The sequence below is a fragment of the Malurus melanocephalus genome, unplaced genomic scaffold (assembly GCF_030028575.1).
Source record: "Malurus melanocephalus ecotype Western Australia unplaced genomic scaffold, MMel_1.1 scaffold_482, whole genome shotgun sequence".
NCBI lineage: Eukaryota > Metazoa > Chordata > Aves > Passeriformes > Maluridae > Malurus > Malurus melanocephalus.
In genome coordinates this window covers 348,861-364,756 of record NW_026623714.1, presented here as the reverse complement: position 1 = coordinate 364,756, position 15,896 = coordinate 348,861, and the positions used below count along the sequence as shown (strand labels likewise).

At 48.8% G+C, this 15,896-nt stretch overlaps 1 protein-coding gene across 2 annotated transcripts in view; it reads left to right on the top strand.

Annotated features, from left to right (window-relative positions):
- Positions 1–1,414: 1,414 nt before the first annotated feature.
- Positions 1,415–15,896, top strand: part of GRIA1 (glutamate ionotropic receptor AMPA type subunit 1) — a 111,765-nt gene continuing 97,283 nt past the window's right edge. For both annotated transcript variants that reach the window (XM_057380919.1, XM_057380918.1), the window contains exons 1-2: positions 1,415–1,645; positions 3,736–3,873. In XM_057380919.1, the coding sequence (XP_057236902.1) occupies positions 1,564–1,645; positions 3,736–3,873 (220 nt within the window). In that variant the 5' untranslated portion in view covers positions 1,415–1,563. The remainder of the gene's footprint in view (positions 1,646–3,735; positions 3,874–15,896) is intronic.

Sequence of the window (15,896 nt, the reverse complement as noted above, 5' to 3'; positions counted from 1 at the left end):
GCATAAGAGGCCTCACACCAACTCTGGCATTTATATGGGTTCTTAAGCACTTTGTCATCCTRGAAGTCACAGAGAAATCCATAAAACTGTCTAGGAAGATATAAAAGATCCCAAGCTCTTTATTTGCAGAGATTAAACAAAGGCCTGAGGATATAAAGTTATGTCACACCTGGGTCCTGTGACCGACAGGGAAGCTGCTGCAGATATCACAGGCTTGGTCACATCCCATTTCAGTTATCCCACYCTGCAGTGTGCTCATCTATCCAGCTGGGCCTTATGCAGGAGCAATTCTTGACCTTTGAAACTGGTCTGGACTCTTTGTTGTTCTTCCCGTTTCACCACACACATTTGGAGATGGGGAATGGGGACCAGGATAAGGGGCCCTACACCAAACCGGGACACAGGGCATCTGAGTTTTTTCTAATTCTGCCCCAAACCTCTCTCTTTTCTTTCTGTTTCCTCTCTGCTATGGACCCCTTGTGTGTACCAAGGCTGGAAACAGTAAGGGCAGAATCTCTGGGCCCAGACATGGGATTTCAGTCTGGCATGAATGGCCTCAAGTTTGGTTTGGGACTTCAGAGGGAAATGGGTGAATTTTCTCTCCTTCTTGAGGTGCCTGTGGTTCTGTGCTCACCACAGTGYTTCCTCAAAAATTTCCAAATCCCAAGTTGTGCCTTGGAGCTGGTTTTTGTTGGTTCTACCTTTGTTTCCACCCTCCTTTGTTTTTGAGTGAAACTGCTTCTGAAATGCTCCAGGCTAAGATAGCCCCCTGATTTCAGAAGCCTTTCCTATCTGTTGGATCTGGTGAGTACAGATTCTTCCCCATCAAGGACAGTGGTGAAAAGCCTCAGCACATTAATAATAGGCAGGGAAAAATCAATGAGAAAGGTGTTGGGGGGGGGGGTTTCCTTTTTTAATCCTTCGGGATCTCTTGCTCGTTGCTCTGAAATCCTTCCTCCCAAGGCACATTTGCAGGACCCTCTTTGTTACCCTAACGAGCCAAGCCATCGGCTCCGCTGCTGGCCGCAGGGCTGAGATCCCAGCCTGGGGAGCGATGGATCACCGGCGGATGGATGAGTTTCAGCCCTTTCTCTAGAGGAGTTTGCCACCTACTGATTCACAGGTTCCTTTCAGCTCCTGCCGAGACAAGTTGAGGGGGAAAGCTGGGAATTTAGGGGTAGGTGGGGATGCCCTGTGAGAGCCGWGCCAAGCCCCCCGGGGGATGAGCAGGGATCGGGGGGGATGCGGCTCGCACTGTTGAGCGAGAAGGGGAAGGCGCTGGGTGGAAGCGCCCGGCGTTGTGAGTGTGCGTGTGCGCTCTGTGTGGCGGGGGAGGGATGAGGATGAGGAGCGGGCTCTCTTTCTTCCTCTCGGGGCTCAGTTAATCCTGCTGCCAGGCGCTGCTCAGCGGCAGTCTCAGCGCTGGATCCGGAGCGAGGGAGACGCGCATCCCGGAGGCGCGGCGGAGGGGAGGCGAGARAGGCGGCTAAAGAGAGCAGAGCGGGGGAAAAATCAAATCTATGCTTGGAACTGGGCTTCTTTTTCGCCAATGCAAAAGGGAATATGCAGCACATTTTTGCCTTCTTCTGCACCAGTTTCCTAGGGGCGGTGTTAGGGGCCAATTTCCCCAACAACATCCAGATAGGTGAGTGCGGGGCTGGGGGTGATGGTCCCTGGTGAGTGGGTAGGGGTGGAGAGGGGGTGGCGGGGGGAAACTGAGAGATTATTGTGCTTGCCAAGGCAAAATGTGTGTGTCTGTGTGTGCGAGAGAGCGAGGGGGTGAACAGCGAGGGCTSGATGTGTGCGCTGGTACCCGCTTCGCCGGAGCAGAGATGGATCAGTTTGGCTTTGGGGGAGGGGAAGATTGGGAAGAAATGCCTGCACACTCACACATACCAACAGAGAGGGAGAAAAGTGCCTCTGAAATGGAGGAAATACGGAAAAAAAAAGGATCTGTTTCTTGCCCTGAGGGATGCCCGGGCTGCCATTGTGTGTTGCTGCATTTGCAAAATCGGCGGTTGCATGGTGGGTTTTTGGTGAGGATGCTCTATCCTGTAGGTAACTGGGACGGGAGGCAACAAACAGACGCTCTCTGTTGTTATTGCTAAAGAATAAGGGCAGAKCTATTGGAAGAAGATGTTGCATTGAAGACTCTTCCCATTTCATGCCACTTGCTTCCCCTCCACACCAGCAGTGCCTGTTTGATTCCTTCCTCCCTCGCTGTAACTTCTCAGTGCTCCTCTCCCTCCTTCCCCAGGTTTATTATTATTCCCCCATTGATCTTTATCGGTGATCGTTTGTAACCTAGCCCCAAACCCCCTTCCCTCGCACGCCGCTGTTCTTTCCCGCCTCCCTTCTCTTTACAATGCCAATCAATTGCTAATCCACCAAGTTCAGGCAACTCCTGCCCGAGTCCAGCKGCACAATCAGTGCTTTTATTGCTGTTGATGCTGCATCCTTGTCTCCCTCCCTTCCTGTCTCCCCTTTACCCCAAATTTGTGGGGAAAAAAAATCCCAGATTTTTTTGCCTTTCAACAAACACAACTTGGCTACGAGCATCTGAATTCCTCCGTTATCCATGATTAGGCTGCGGGGTGGGAGGAACGGGGGTGGTGGGGGGATATTGGTGCACAAATAGCCCTTTTCACACSAGGAGATGCCCCCTCTACTAAAGATGTGCAAAGTGACGTTGACGGCAGGTCCTCGCCTATTTGWTTCTTCCTCACGGCATCTTGGGCATTGATACTTTCTGCAGCTTTATTTTAATTCTCCCTTGTTGCTAAGTGCTTTGTTTCYCTCCTCCTGAAATGCCGATAGCAGCGCTCTCTTTAAATGCATATAGATTACAAGACAGGCTGCATTTAATAGCATCTTTCTGGAGGCTGTGAAGGGATCTGCTGCAAGCCAAGGTTCCTGCTGGGGGAGCAGCAGGAAACTTTTCCTGGGGCTGTGTTATCACCACACTTTGCTCCAGAYCCATGGGGGTACAGAGGCTCTGAGCTTTGGTCCAGCCCGGTCCCATTCCTACCCTGTTTTTGTCATTCTGTGGTTCTGGGATTGTCTGTATTTCTGTTTAGATTGTTTCCTTTGAGGGTCAGGCTTTAAGTTTCCTGCCCTGTTTGAGTTTGGCCGCTGTCACCTGTTAAATTCAGGGGTTTTCTGTGCAGCAAAGCTCCAGCAGCAGCAGCTGTTTTGTCACAGTCCTGTGTCACCCTCGCTCTCACACCCTGTCCCCCTGCTGGGCCAGGTTTTGTACCCCAAAACCCCACAGTGTGGGGGAACCCCTGAAACCCTCCTGCAGCAAATCTGCTCCCAGACAGCAGGGCTTAACCTGAGCCCTGTTACAGGTGAGAGGAGAAAGGAAGGCTCTCATTCTCCCTTTGCTCAGGTAACACTGCCAGCATCGCCGTTTCCCGTGCTGGAAGTTACGGGGGGTGAGRAGGTTGAGCTGCACCCCATGAATTATCCCTGTCCTGGAGGCTGCTGGGCCTGGGATGCATCAGGGCTCCTGTGGTGATCCAGGGTTACATAACACACACACACTGGAAAGGTTTGCTGCTCCCAACCTGTCCGCAGTGGGCAYCAAACCCTTGGGTCTCTAAATGTATTTCTGAGTTTAGAGGCTTTGCCTGGGCTGTGGAGCTGCAGCCTCTGCTCGCAGAAGTGTTTTGACTGATGATGTTTCTGATATGAATGTTCCTGAGACATTTTTTCTTGTCCTGTTTTTCTCCCCAGGGGGGTTATTTCCTAATCAACAGTCCCAGGAACATGCAGCTTTCAGGTTTGCRTTGTCTCAGCTCACGGAACCCCCTAAGCTCCTTCCCCAGATCGACATTGTGAACATCAGTGACAGCTTTGAGATGACATACACCTGTAAGTACCACTGTCTGCTCTGCTCTGCCTTACTCTGGGTTCTCTATTCCTGACTTGGGTTTGTTTTGTGTCTGAAATATGGGACATCCTGCTCCGAATGTGCAGCTCGCCTTTAGGGTCTAAGCAAGAAAATCCCAAAGATATGGACAAAGGGTTTCTGAGTGGTTTTGGTTTGTGCTAAGGAACAGGGCTGAGGTGGTGCTGCAGTTATCAGCATGTCTTGTGTTTTCCCCTCCATGCATTCAAAGTGGTATAAAGCACCCAACATTCCTCTTGTTTCCSTAACCTCTCCCGACTCATTATGTCGAGGTTTCATCCCCATATTTCCCCTAGATGTGATACACAACAAAGACACCCCTTTCCACCCACAGAGTGCTCAGAAGTCTCTGTTTAGTGTGAACAGCTTCTTCCTCAGCCCCAGTTTAACCATCTGTCCTTGYAATTTAAGAAAGACCTAGCTGAAACCAGCAGCCTGGTGCAAGTGGAGTCCAAATCCACAATAAGGGGTGTGCCTAATAATGACAGAGAGGTAAAAGAGTGCTAGGTTCAAGAAATTAACTCATTGGCTCTAAAAACAGGCATTGAAAAATGAGTTTGCACCACAGAATTGATCTCAGGGTATATCTGCACCCTGCTAAAACACAGCACATTGGCTGTACTGTTCTCATTATATGATATAATTGGGATAAAAAACCTGTCTTGCTATGTAAAGGCAAGGTTRGCAGCAAAAGCCAAGACCAGGAGGAAACCAAAGGAAAATTGAATCCATATCACAGCCCCGTGGTTGCTGTGGCAGCCCCTGATTCCCTGGGTGCACAGGGTGCAGTGCTGGGGGTGAGGGGATGTGATGCACAAAGAATTCCTTGGCTTGACCTGGTGTCAGACACTGCTGCTGACACTCTCTGAGGCTGTGTGGGTATTTGGGGCTTCTAGGAGAGGCTGGAGGAAGCCTTCCCCGTGTAGAGCCTGTTGGATTATTGTTGGCTCCAGTCCGTAGCGTCCCCTTGAGTCACTGGAACATCCCCCCTGCAGCTCAGTTGTGTGGGATAGAGGTGAACACAAACTGTTCTCTCTGCTCAGAAATGCACAGAAGGGATCTCCTAGAAAAAAGAGCCAGGAATGTACCAGAGGAGAATTAATGAGGCTTTTTGGAGGAAGAAGAAAAAAAAAAAACAACAAAGTTGTGATATTTTCTGTTGGAGGGTTTGCAAATACAAGATTTCAGGAATTTCCTGCCCRGTGTGATATAGGAGAGAAAAGTAACAATTTGGCCACACTTTCTTTGCTGTATCTAATGGCATATATAAAGATTTTCTATTTTCCTTAATATCCCTCTATTTGCCAACTACAAGGTTTGCATCAAGAAGGAGCAACTATTTCAGCTCAATCCAGTGGCACTTTCTTGGCAGGAAAACCAGACAAATAGAAGAAAAAAGCCAGACCTTGTATCTGTCAAGGGAAAGCRTCACCCACCTGGGGTAGAGTTGCTGACTGTGGCTGGGGATGAGCTATTTCAGAGCTGATGGCAGGAAGAAAGCAGACACTGCAAGAATATCACTCGAATAAATCCTCCATCTGCACATGGCTCTCCCTCCCCGTCCATGCCTGCCACTAATGGTTTTGTTTACAGCTTTGATGGCAAGACCACGATACCAGCAATGCTTCAGAAATCTGTCATTAGTGCTGCGGGGGCAGGGGTGGTCTCACAAAAGCTGAATGGAAGCAAGGCAGCCTCCCAAAGGATGTTATATTTGAGCTCTATGTAGGGCACATTGTCCTAGATCAGACCAGCAGAGCACTCTGCACAGTCCAACTTCACTTGTCCTCGTTTTGCTTTTCTTATAATTAAAAACTTCCTAAGTTCCTCCAGACTATGGAAGGCAGCATTTGTTTTGTAGGSACAAAGGAAGGTGTTATTCCAGGTATCCTAGGGGTGAAAAAAAATCCCCAACCTAAAGAAAACAGGCCATTAGGAGACCTGATTTTTAGTACTCTAGAGCTGAAGTGAACCTTTTGTCAGGAATTAGCTCATTCTTCATCTTCCAGCTAATTCCYTGCCTGGTTGCCAAGACTAGATATCAGCAGAAAGATCTGTTTATTTGGAGAGAATAAAAACCCTGCCCACACAGTGGTCCTTATCTCCTGAGAAAAGACTGGCCGTGCTACCAGTTAAAAGTACCAGTTTTTGTTCCCATGGAGATGGAGAACACAGCATTTCCTTGCCATTGGCATAACCTGTTTCCATGACAGTTAAGTCAAGGGTGTTTGGACCCTGTGAACCTGATGCTTCACCTCTCTGGGTGTCCAAGAGGACATCCCAACTCCACTGTAAATCCCACTTGGTGCTGGGATCCATCCTCGTGTGCTGAATGCAATCCTCATGGCAAGTGCCTGAAGCAGCCTYGTTCAAAATACAGAACAATATTAAGAATCAGAGGTGACAGCAGAAGGAAAACCCGCGTTGGGGAAGCTTGTGGGGTGATGATGATGATGATGAAGAGGCAGGATGAAGAGCAGCACAGTGACAGCAGCCTGGCTGAGGAGATATTGTGCAAAATGCATCTCAGCAAAATGCTTCAGCTGTGGCTCTGCTCACCCCTGCCTGCCACGCAGCCACTGCTGGTGAGGGTGAGTGAGCTGTGGGGTGACACAGGGGGATGTCACACCGTGTGCTCTGTGCCCAGGTGACAGCACTGTGGATGACACCCCAGTCACAGCATTGAATTGGTCACAGTGACACCMATCYRAGGGACAAATCGGGGACAATATCCRGAGGMTGCTGGGGTGGCTGTGACAGTGACAGCCCAGCAACAACTTCCACATTTGTGATGTTTGAAGATGTGGACTTTTTATGGTTATGCAGTAATTCTGAAAACCTCTGTGCAGGCCTTTTGGTCCCTGTATGACACATCAGGAAATCATGATTTTAGGMAAACCATAATCATCAGGAAAGCAAGAATAGGTTGTAGAAACAACGTGTGGTGACTTCCTCTTTCATGTGTGGGGTTGATGCTAATGCTGTTGCATCACTGAGGCATGGGTTCATTTCAATAACTGAAATACCTTCCTGAATTCATTCCATCCCACAGAATAGCTGGTAATGAACACGCTCTGTGGCTGCAGCTGGGTGCCTGGTGAGGCTTACCCATATGAAAGTRCACACCTGCCACTCTGAGGGCTCTTAACTAAAGGTTAGGAGGCTTTATAATTTTGTGCTGTTTCTTCAAAGGCCAAGGGAATCGTTTAGAGGAGGAGGGTGAATTGAGAGTCCTTCCTTCAGCAGAATTACACAGCAGTGCCAGGTGACTGTAAAGGATAAAATGATGGCATGGTGTAGCTGGAAAGTTTACCTGGTGAGGTAGCAGAGCAAACCACTCCTGATCAGCTTTAAAGACATGTTGAGAGGTTCTGTCTCCAGCCATGACTGGAAAATAGCTTTATGGCCTCCACACAGTCTCTACAGGCTGGGTTTTGCCATGTCTGACTGCACTCAGGGCAGAGCCAGCACAGCAGAGTTGGTGCTGCGGGTCAGAGCAGACAGCAGTGGGAAGAGGGATGCTCTGTGCCGCATGTGAGGCCACATGAGCTCTGCAGCTTAGGAGACATCTGCAAATTCCTGTCCCTGGAAGGTCCACACCAGATGGGGRAACTGTGTACTGTTGACAGCAAAGGGGTGAGAGGTTTTTTTGCCTGAGACAACCTGTGCTGGGAATAGTTTGCTGCTCTTCTTCATCTCAGCCTCCAATTGTGCACGGCGTAATGCACATCCCCGTCCTGTGCACCCAGATCCTCGGGGAATATGAGTTGTTTCAGCTACAGCTCCATAGCTTTATTTAATTTGTGGTGCAGAGATTCCTGCTTTCAGCCTTTGGCTGAGGTCCCCAGGTGAGCCTGGCAGCAGCAGGAAGAGGTRGAAGCTGCTCTGGCTGTCCTGGGAAAAGGATGGCTCAGCAGCAGCGTGCCCTGGGGGCTGTGCCCTGCCAGCRGGGCTCACACAAAGTGAGTCACCAGCTCGGKAAATMTGTCCCTGCAACACTCAGGCCACTTTRCAGGGATGACCAGTGGCTAAAATAAGCCATGTTCATCACTGAGCCTGAGCTTTGCTGAGGCAGCCCCCAGATTTTGAGGGCTTGGGTGATGGGCTGCTGATAAAGGCATTCAGGAGCTGCACACCTGAAACGCAGGGGTCTGTGCAGGGTAGCAACAGGATTGTGCAGCTGCAGGAAAACTCGTAAAGAGGCGGAAAAACGATGAATTATTTATCCCTCTCCTTCCATGTGTGCACAGATGCAGTTACTGTRGGGTCCTCATACCGAGTGTGTGCTGTGGGTGCTGCTGGAATATCAACAGTTGAATCTGCTCCGCAAATTAGAAAATGAACACGTAGTTTGGATTCTGTTCATATTTTATGAGGGCCTCCAAGCACCAATTAGAGAGGGATTTGTAGTGATCACTCACTCTGTGCTTATGTTCTTATCAACAGCAGCAAGCTTACATCCAGATCAGCTACGAAATGAAGTCTTTCTTTTTCTTCTTTTCCTTGGATACTTACATATATAGAGAGAGTATTTATAGAAATTGCTTTTTATCTCTTAAATTACCTCTCAGAGATAGGAAGGAATAGGCAAGCAGTTGAATGTTCTCAAATGAGGATCTAAATTTGGTTTAATTAAACAATTATTGTGTGTTGAATTTAAAGGAAGCTTCTTTGTTGACAAACACATGATGGTCGCCATTTCTTGTGAAGGTGTTGCTGTAATTATTCCAGCAGTAATCAATTAGAAAGCAATTTTTATAATTAAACTTCCACMGTCTAAATAAGCCCAGCCCTGTAATAGTTGTGGTGTTGCTAGACTTGTTTTTATTTTCACAGTGTCAGAAATCTCATGTAAGAGCTTTGCAAATTTTTTTTTTGTCCCTGCAGAGCTTGGGATGCTCGCTATGACTATTTAATGTGAGCCAACAGAAACATGGATTTAATGATCAACTGCAGTCTGATTAATACAACACAGGTACTACAAGGAGGTACATCTCCTTAGATTATGTAATAGGAAGGGATGTGATGCAGACAGATGAATCACGGAGCATCAATTCATGTTAGATCAACCTGAGATTAAGGTTGCTTGACTTTGGGCAGGGATGGGCTGCAGCTTTCTAGTAAGTGAGTGTTTGTTGAGTGAGATGCCAGCACCTCGGGGTGTGCTGATGGGTGAAATCCTGCCAAGCAGGAGGGGGGGAGCAGGTCCTGCAGGTGACATCAGCCCCCTGTGTGTGTCCCAGCATCTCTGCAGGGCCCACGGGGTTTGTGCTGCCTGCTCAGCAGTCACAGTCACCACCAAAGAAGGCAGCAGTTTGTCCCAGATGATTTCCCCAGGAAGGAAAAGCATTTAAAACATGAGTGCTGAGCCATTTCCTCAACTGTGGCTACCAGAACAGGGCAGGTTTTCTGTCTGCCTCCAGGGATCTGGGCACAGACACTTTTGGATAAATGTGGGCTGATGCCATCAGCAGGGACACTTGACAAAGGCAGCCCTGCCTGGCACCACCCTTCAGGAACAATGTCCCCCAGTCTGGTGTGTCCATCTCTTCAAAGGCCATGGGGGCACTTATTCTTTGCATGGCTATTTTTGTGTATTAATTATTTTTTTATCCTGGGTGGTGGGAGTGGTGCCTGGGGAGAAGAGCAGTATGACGCCACAAGGAAAAATCAGAGGGAGGAATAAGGGGAATTTCACACCTGAAAATCTATCTGCTCATCTGGAAAGGATCCCAGCACTGGTGACAAGCAGAAAAGAGAGTGAAGAAGTAAAATTYGGGCTCTGCAGCAGGCAGAGGAGGGATTTGAGAAATAGTGAGCAGCACAGGCCAGACCTGTCCATTGTGTGACAGTCACAGCTCCCACTCACAGCTTATCTTTTCTTCTCTAAAAATAAAGCCTGTTCATGTGAAAGGGATTCTACTAGGCCAGAAACAGACAGGCTTTACTTTTTGGCATATTAGCAAGGTGAGAGTGGAAATCTTCATGTGACTGCAAGGAAGGCAGCATGGGGAAGTGTGCTGCTCRTTTCCAGAACTGGTGGGAATTTTAGATACATACATTTACATTTCCCTTAATAGGGTTAGGGCCCCAAAGGCAGCAGCTCTCTGCTGCCAGAAATGGAAAAGGTCCCAGTTAGCTTCAGTAACACGTGGAGCTCAGAGCAAACACAAAATCAACATGCTCCTTAAAGAGGCAAAAAGTCATGGAGACTTTAATATTTTGAAGATCCAAATTCTCCCGGGTACAGTATTAACACAAGTCTGAAGACAAAGATGCATTTATTTCAGCTGCATTCCTTTAAAGACAGAACATTTAATTTCTCTAGTTTCTACGCAACTTTAGTTGTGTAGAAATGAAACAGGGTATTGTTTTTCCCAGAGAAAAGTTCCATGTGAAGTCCTTTGGTGATACCTGAGGAAGTCAGGGGTTAGGCAATGTGCAGCAGAGGGGCCAAACTGAGATATTTGCAATCCACCATCATTTCAGCAAAAAGTATTTTGAAATAGTACTGAATTATGAGAAAAATAACAGCATGGTATCCAGCAGAAACTGCTCCCTGCTCACCTGCTGAACTGATCGCTCATTAGCTTAAATAGTAACGAGTCTCCAGTTGATTTTCTCACGTTGCCCTTTTAGCAGCCAGACCCACTTGTTCTCCCTCCTACTCTAAAAAAAAAAAACAAACTCCACAACAACAACAACAAAAAAAACCAAAAAAACAAAAACACCACAACAACACAAAAAGAAAAACCTCCTGAAATATTGATTCTTTTTGTTATTGTAGATCAGGTATTTTCCCTGTTGTGTGCAAACCAAACCCTGCCAGTCCTTACCCAGGGTTGCAATTCAGATGTGCTCATGCTTGGCCAGACTCAGTGACCCCCTGAGGAAGCAGCAGTGAGAGGCAATGAAGAGCTGAGTGACAGCTAAAAATTGCCATCTCTCGGCCTCTTCAAGAGGGTCTTTTCATTCTCTGAKTTTATTTGTTTCTGACAGAGTGGAGGAGTGCAAAAGAAAACAACTGATGTCTGAGATTGAGTTGTATCATAAAACCACCAGCAGGATTCTCGTGTGGATGTGGCAAATGTGTCCACGTTCCTCTGCATGCCATAGGAGTCTTGGTTTTGGTTTTATAAGTGAGATCCTGCCACTATGCTAATGGAGATGAAGTGGGAGGGAGATGAAAGGTCGAGGGCTGGAGGGTCAGAGAAGAGATACAGAAGCCTCTGTCAGTAATCTGGAAGGATCTCACATGAAATCAAAGGCTATTTCTCACCTCCCCGCCCTCCCAAGGACTTTGCTTTGATCTTTGCTAGCAGTGAGCTTCAGCAAGCAAAAGACATCGGTGATTACACAGATTCAGATGTGTTATTTCTCCTGCTGATCTCCCAACATCCCCTGAATGCCCTGAGCCTGGTTGGCTTTCTTTCCACGCAGCACCCACATCCCATCCAGTGCCACCTGTGAGGAGGACAGAGATGTTATTCTGGCAGGTAAACAGCAGAAAAAAAATTACCAGCAGGCTGAGAAAAATACCRGAAAGCAAAGTCCAGCAGAGAGCACACAGGGACAGATGATGGAGAAATCTTGGAGCAGGAGATGCGAAGGGGAAGGGGAAGCTATGGAGGGGCTGTGGATGTGCAATGGGTGGAGTTTTTTCCTTTCTCTCTCTTTTCAGCCCTTGGGTAAGCAAGGGAAGGTTTTTCTCTCTGAGGGCTCTGCCTCCTTCTGCTCAGATGTGAGCTGGGGCTGTGGTGTCTCCTGTTTGGGCAGCTCCAACTTGGCTGACTCCGTCCACCTTCACTGAGACAAACAATGGCTTGTGCTGCTCCTGAGATGGGGCTTGGCCAGGGAAAAGGGAGACAGCAGATGCTGAGATTCAGACCCCAGTGAGGGGAAGGAGGGCTGGAAAGGAGGTTCTTGTCAGGGGAGCCCCAAAGGTGCCCACCCCATTGGTGCCAGCAGGGAAATGGGGACAGGTCTGAGCCACCAGYGCTGAGCCTGCAGGGGCTGAAGCASAGAAAGAGGCCTGGCCTGCAGGGAGTTCAGCAGAAATGTCTTTGTGCAGAAGGTGATTAATGTCTTTAATGAAGTACCAAAGGAAGTAATAGAAAGCCAAACCACAGACGGCCGCAGTGGGGGAAGGGGTGAGGAGACGGCGCTGTTGGAGGTGAGGGGGAGGCAGGAGCGGTGCAGCCCGTGCAGAAAAGCTGTTTCCAGCTCACTGTCCCAGAAAAACAGGCAGGCACGGCAGCTGTCYCCAGTCTGTCCTGAGCAAAGGCAGATCTGAGTGCATTTCACAGATTTAATCAGAATTCATTTGATTTTCCGGCCTGTTTTCATTTTGGGGTCTCTTCAGCTCATTATGGMAGAGCCAAAATCCACTGTCTGCAGTGTCAAGGTGTGGGAATGGCAATCTGAGAGTCCCTGTGCTCCTCTCCTGTGGGGACAGCAAAGGGAGAGGCTGTGGGGAGAGAAGAATCTCTCCTGCAGGGAACAGAGCTCCTCAGGTCCCAAAAGTCTGGGACCTGGGTTAGCCCTGGCTCACAGGCATTAGGAGTCATCATTTGTTTGGGAACCTGCAAGAAAWGTGTGGATGAAGTCAGGCAGATTTCTAACATTGAGTCATCCATATCCTCCACCTTGCAGCCTCACTGTGCCAGACTCACAGGGACCTCGGGGGGAGCAGAAACCAGAACCTTTCCTGAACTCTCAGAGCCCCGAGGAGTCCCAGGGCTGGCAGGAGATCACCCAGCCACAGCCACACACTGACTGCAAAGTGTTAATGCTCCCAGATGTACCCATGTCTGTGTGCTGATGCTCTGGGGGTCTGTGGGTTCACTAAGAAGCCCTCAGGTGGGATGTGAGATCACTCCTGCATCTCTCCCTGCTTCCAGAGCAACCACACACTTTCAAAGACGGCCCTTTCCCCAAAAATCCCACATCATTTCTTGCTCTGGAGTAACCAGCACYRCTTCTGTCGAAGAGGAAACTCTTTYTKRAGCATCATCACAGTTTTAGTGAGGCTGAGCAGTCACACTCCATTGGGAAAACCAACACTCAGCRTCTCAGACAGAGCTCTCAGTGACCATTCCCGAACTCCTTGTCTTTGCTTGAGGGTATTTAGCCCATCAGAGCTTGTTCTCAAGTCCTCACATGTCCCCACATGTCCCCTAATTGAACTTTTCCTGCCCCTTGGAAGTACCAGGTGAAGCAAAAAGATTGTGTTGATCTTGGTTTCGCTTACCCTGAGACCTTGAGAGGCAGGAGAGATGAATCCCATCCCAAAGCGTGTGCAGCTGCATTGTGCTCCTCTGCTAATTCCTCAATACYCCGCTGAAGGTGACATCTCAGCGGAATCAAACATTTTGCTGCTCTCCCTGCGAGCAGCCTGTAAAGGCTTTGATAAAAGCAGGCATCACACTGCAAACAGGCTCCTCGCAGTYGTGCTATTCTGATGTATTGCTGAGAAGCGAAGAAAACATATGTTCATGGCACAGAAACGGCACRGGAACGGCGCTGCTCGGGCTCTGTGTCTGTGTTTTGGTACCGCACTGCAGTGGCCCCCCAAGGGCAGGGGCTTGCCCTTGTCCTGTGAAGTGCTTTTATCCTCCTGGCCTCTCCTGCTTCTCACTTTTCACAGGTTTCTACTGGCAGGCATGTTTGCAGTGTTCTAACAGCCCTGTCTGCCTTTGCTTTTGCTGGTTTTAGGCAGATCTCCTTCTCCCTCTTCCCTCTGGTTCACTCCTGGCTGGCAGTGCCTGTCCCTAGGAGCAGGGAATGGTGGGGATGGTGTCACCAGGGGAGGAATTCCTTCAGATGATAACTGTGGCATTTCCAAAACAGCACCTGGGGATTTGACCAAGCAACCCCCACTAGCTCACACGAGGAGAGCACAGTTAAGCCTTGTGCAGCACTGGAACAAACAATCTTGTGGGAAAGGAAAAAAACCCTATTGCTGAGACAAATCAGACCCAAAGCTGTAGATCAAAGCACACCTGAAAATCTTGGGATGCTCTGAATCCCATCCCAATCTGTCATGAGCTCTAATTGCCATTTTGCAGCAATCTCAGAGGAGTCGGAGAGTGATGTGCGTTCAGGTTTCCTGTTTCGAGCCYGTCTCAGGATAGAAAGTAAAAGTGTGAACCCAAACCAGCAAGTCGAGCAGAACAACTTTAAAAACAATCATGGAAAAAAAAAAGAAAATTTCATCCCTAGGGCTGTGGAGTGAAATCTAGAGCAGTGTTGTGGAGGTTGGAGGTGGAGGGAATTGGGGCCAAGACATCAGGTACAGCAGCACCCTGCGGTGGGGCCTCGGGATCCTTTGGAGGTGTTTGTCTCTCCCAAAGTGTGTTTGTTTGTCTCTCCCAAGATGTGTTTGTTTGTCTCTCCCAAGGTGTTCTGTCCCAGCTGTGCAGAGGAAGGAAGTTTGGTTTTGGGACTGAGGGTTCCTGTGACACGGGATGGTTCATGTCCAGAGCACACGAGGTGCTGCAGAGGTGCAGGGGTGAGGTTTTTCCTCCCTGAGGTTTTTTCCCCTGGCTATCCTTGCCTTCAGGCGATACAGCAAACTCTCCGCTTTCAACAACAGCAGATTTACATTAGAAAAAGGCTTCATCAAAGGGAAATTGCACTTGACAGTCTCCCTTCAGCCACTGGAGAGCAGCAAGCAGACAGGAGCAGGAGGCTCCTTCCCATCCCTCGCTGCCGCGTGTTCTGTGGTTTTGGCATTGCAAAAATGGGAAGCATCTGTGAGCCCTTTGGATCACAAATRGATCTGGGAGCCTGCTACTTCTGCTAACAACTCATTTATTATCAGGGAGCAGAGAGTTTCTTCTGAGCCAGTGCAATCTATCATTTCTTAAAGACGCTGTGTGRGATCAGAAGGATTTGCTTTGAGAGTTGGCACCTGGAACCCAGTAATGAGTCCATCTTTGGGAAGAGCTCTCCTCCCTCACTTCCTCACTAAGATTTCCTTTTCCCAGCTTCAGGAAGAAGGAAGTTCAGCAGCAGAGCACTCTTGGCTCTGAAAAGTTCAAGAGCATCCCTGCTCTGAAAAATTCCTCTGGAGGTGCTTCTCTCCTGCTTCTCCTTTGTTTCTCTCCTGCTTCTCCTTTGCTTCTCTCCTGCTTCTCCTTTGCTTCTCTCCATACGAATAAAGGATTTAGCCCGAAATACTGGTGCAGGGAAGGTGAAGAGGCTATTCCAGCCCCCTTGCACAGAGCCCATCTCCAGGCAGGCTGTCTGCCACGCACAATATCCCACCCACGGCAGCACCTGCTGCTGCCTGGCCTGGATTTCCTGCTGCTTCAGCACAGAGCTGTTTCCTCTGCTGTTCCATTTGCTTCCCCAAAGTGTGGGGTTGCACAGCAGGCTGTGGGGCCGCCCTGCAGCCCCAAAGAAGTCCCTGTTCCCAGAGGCCTGCAGCCAAAGCAGCTCTGCCAAAGGGCATTTCCCCCGATGCTGTGGGTGAGGGTCCCACGGTGCTGTTTGTGCTGATGTTGATTTGGGCACTCCAAACCCAACCCTCCTTTCCTACAGACAGCAGGGATGTCTGATGAAAGCCCATTTAATTATGTTCCTTGAAGCAGCTATGAGCTCACAGCAGTTTTTTGGGCTGCAGTTGTCTCCTGGCTGCTTCAAATCCTGGCTGCTTCAAATCACACTGTTCTTCAAAGGAATTTGCTGTCAGAGTGAGCAGCAGAGATGGTCAGATGTGCTGGACATGCAGGGTGCCGAGCTGATGGGGCTCTGTGACCCTTTGCAGACATTTTTCTCAGTTTTCATGTTCAGTTGGTTGATGTGGTTTAACCTTTCTGCCTTTAATCTGCGCTAAGGAATTGTTCCAAGAAAATACAATGTTTTTCTTAATTTTGGTTTGGTATTTAAACATTTTTTCAGGGTGATGGGGAATCAGGGCTGCACGTACTAGGTTCCACTCTATCAATTCCTTTGATTGTGGATCAAGCCCTTTCTAAAGAAG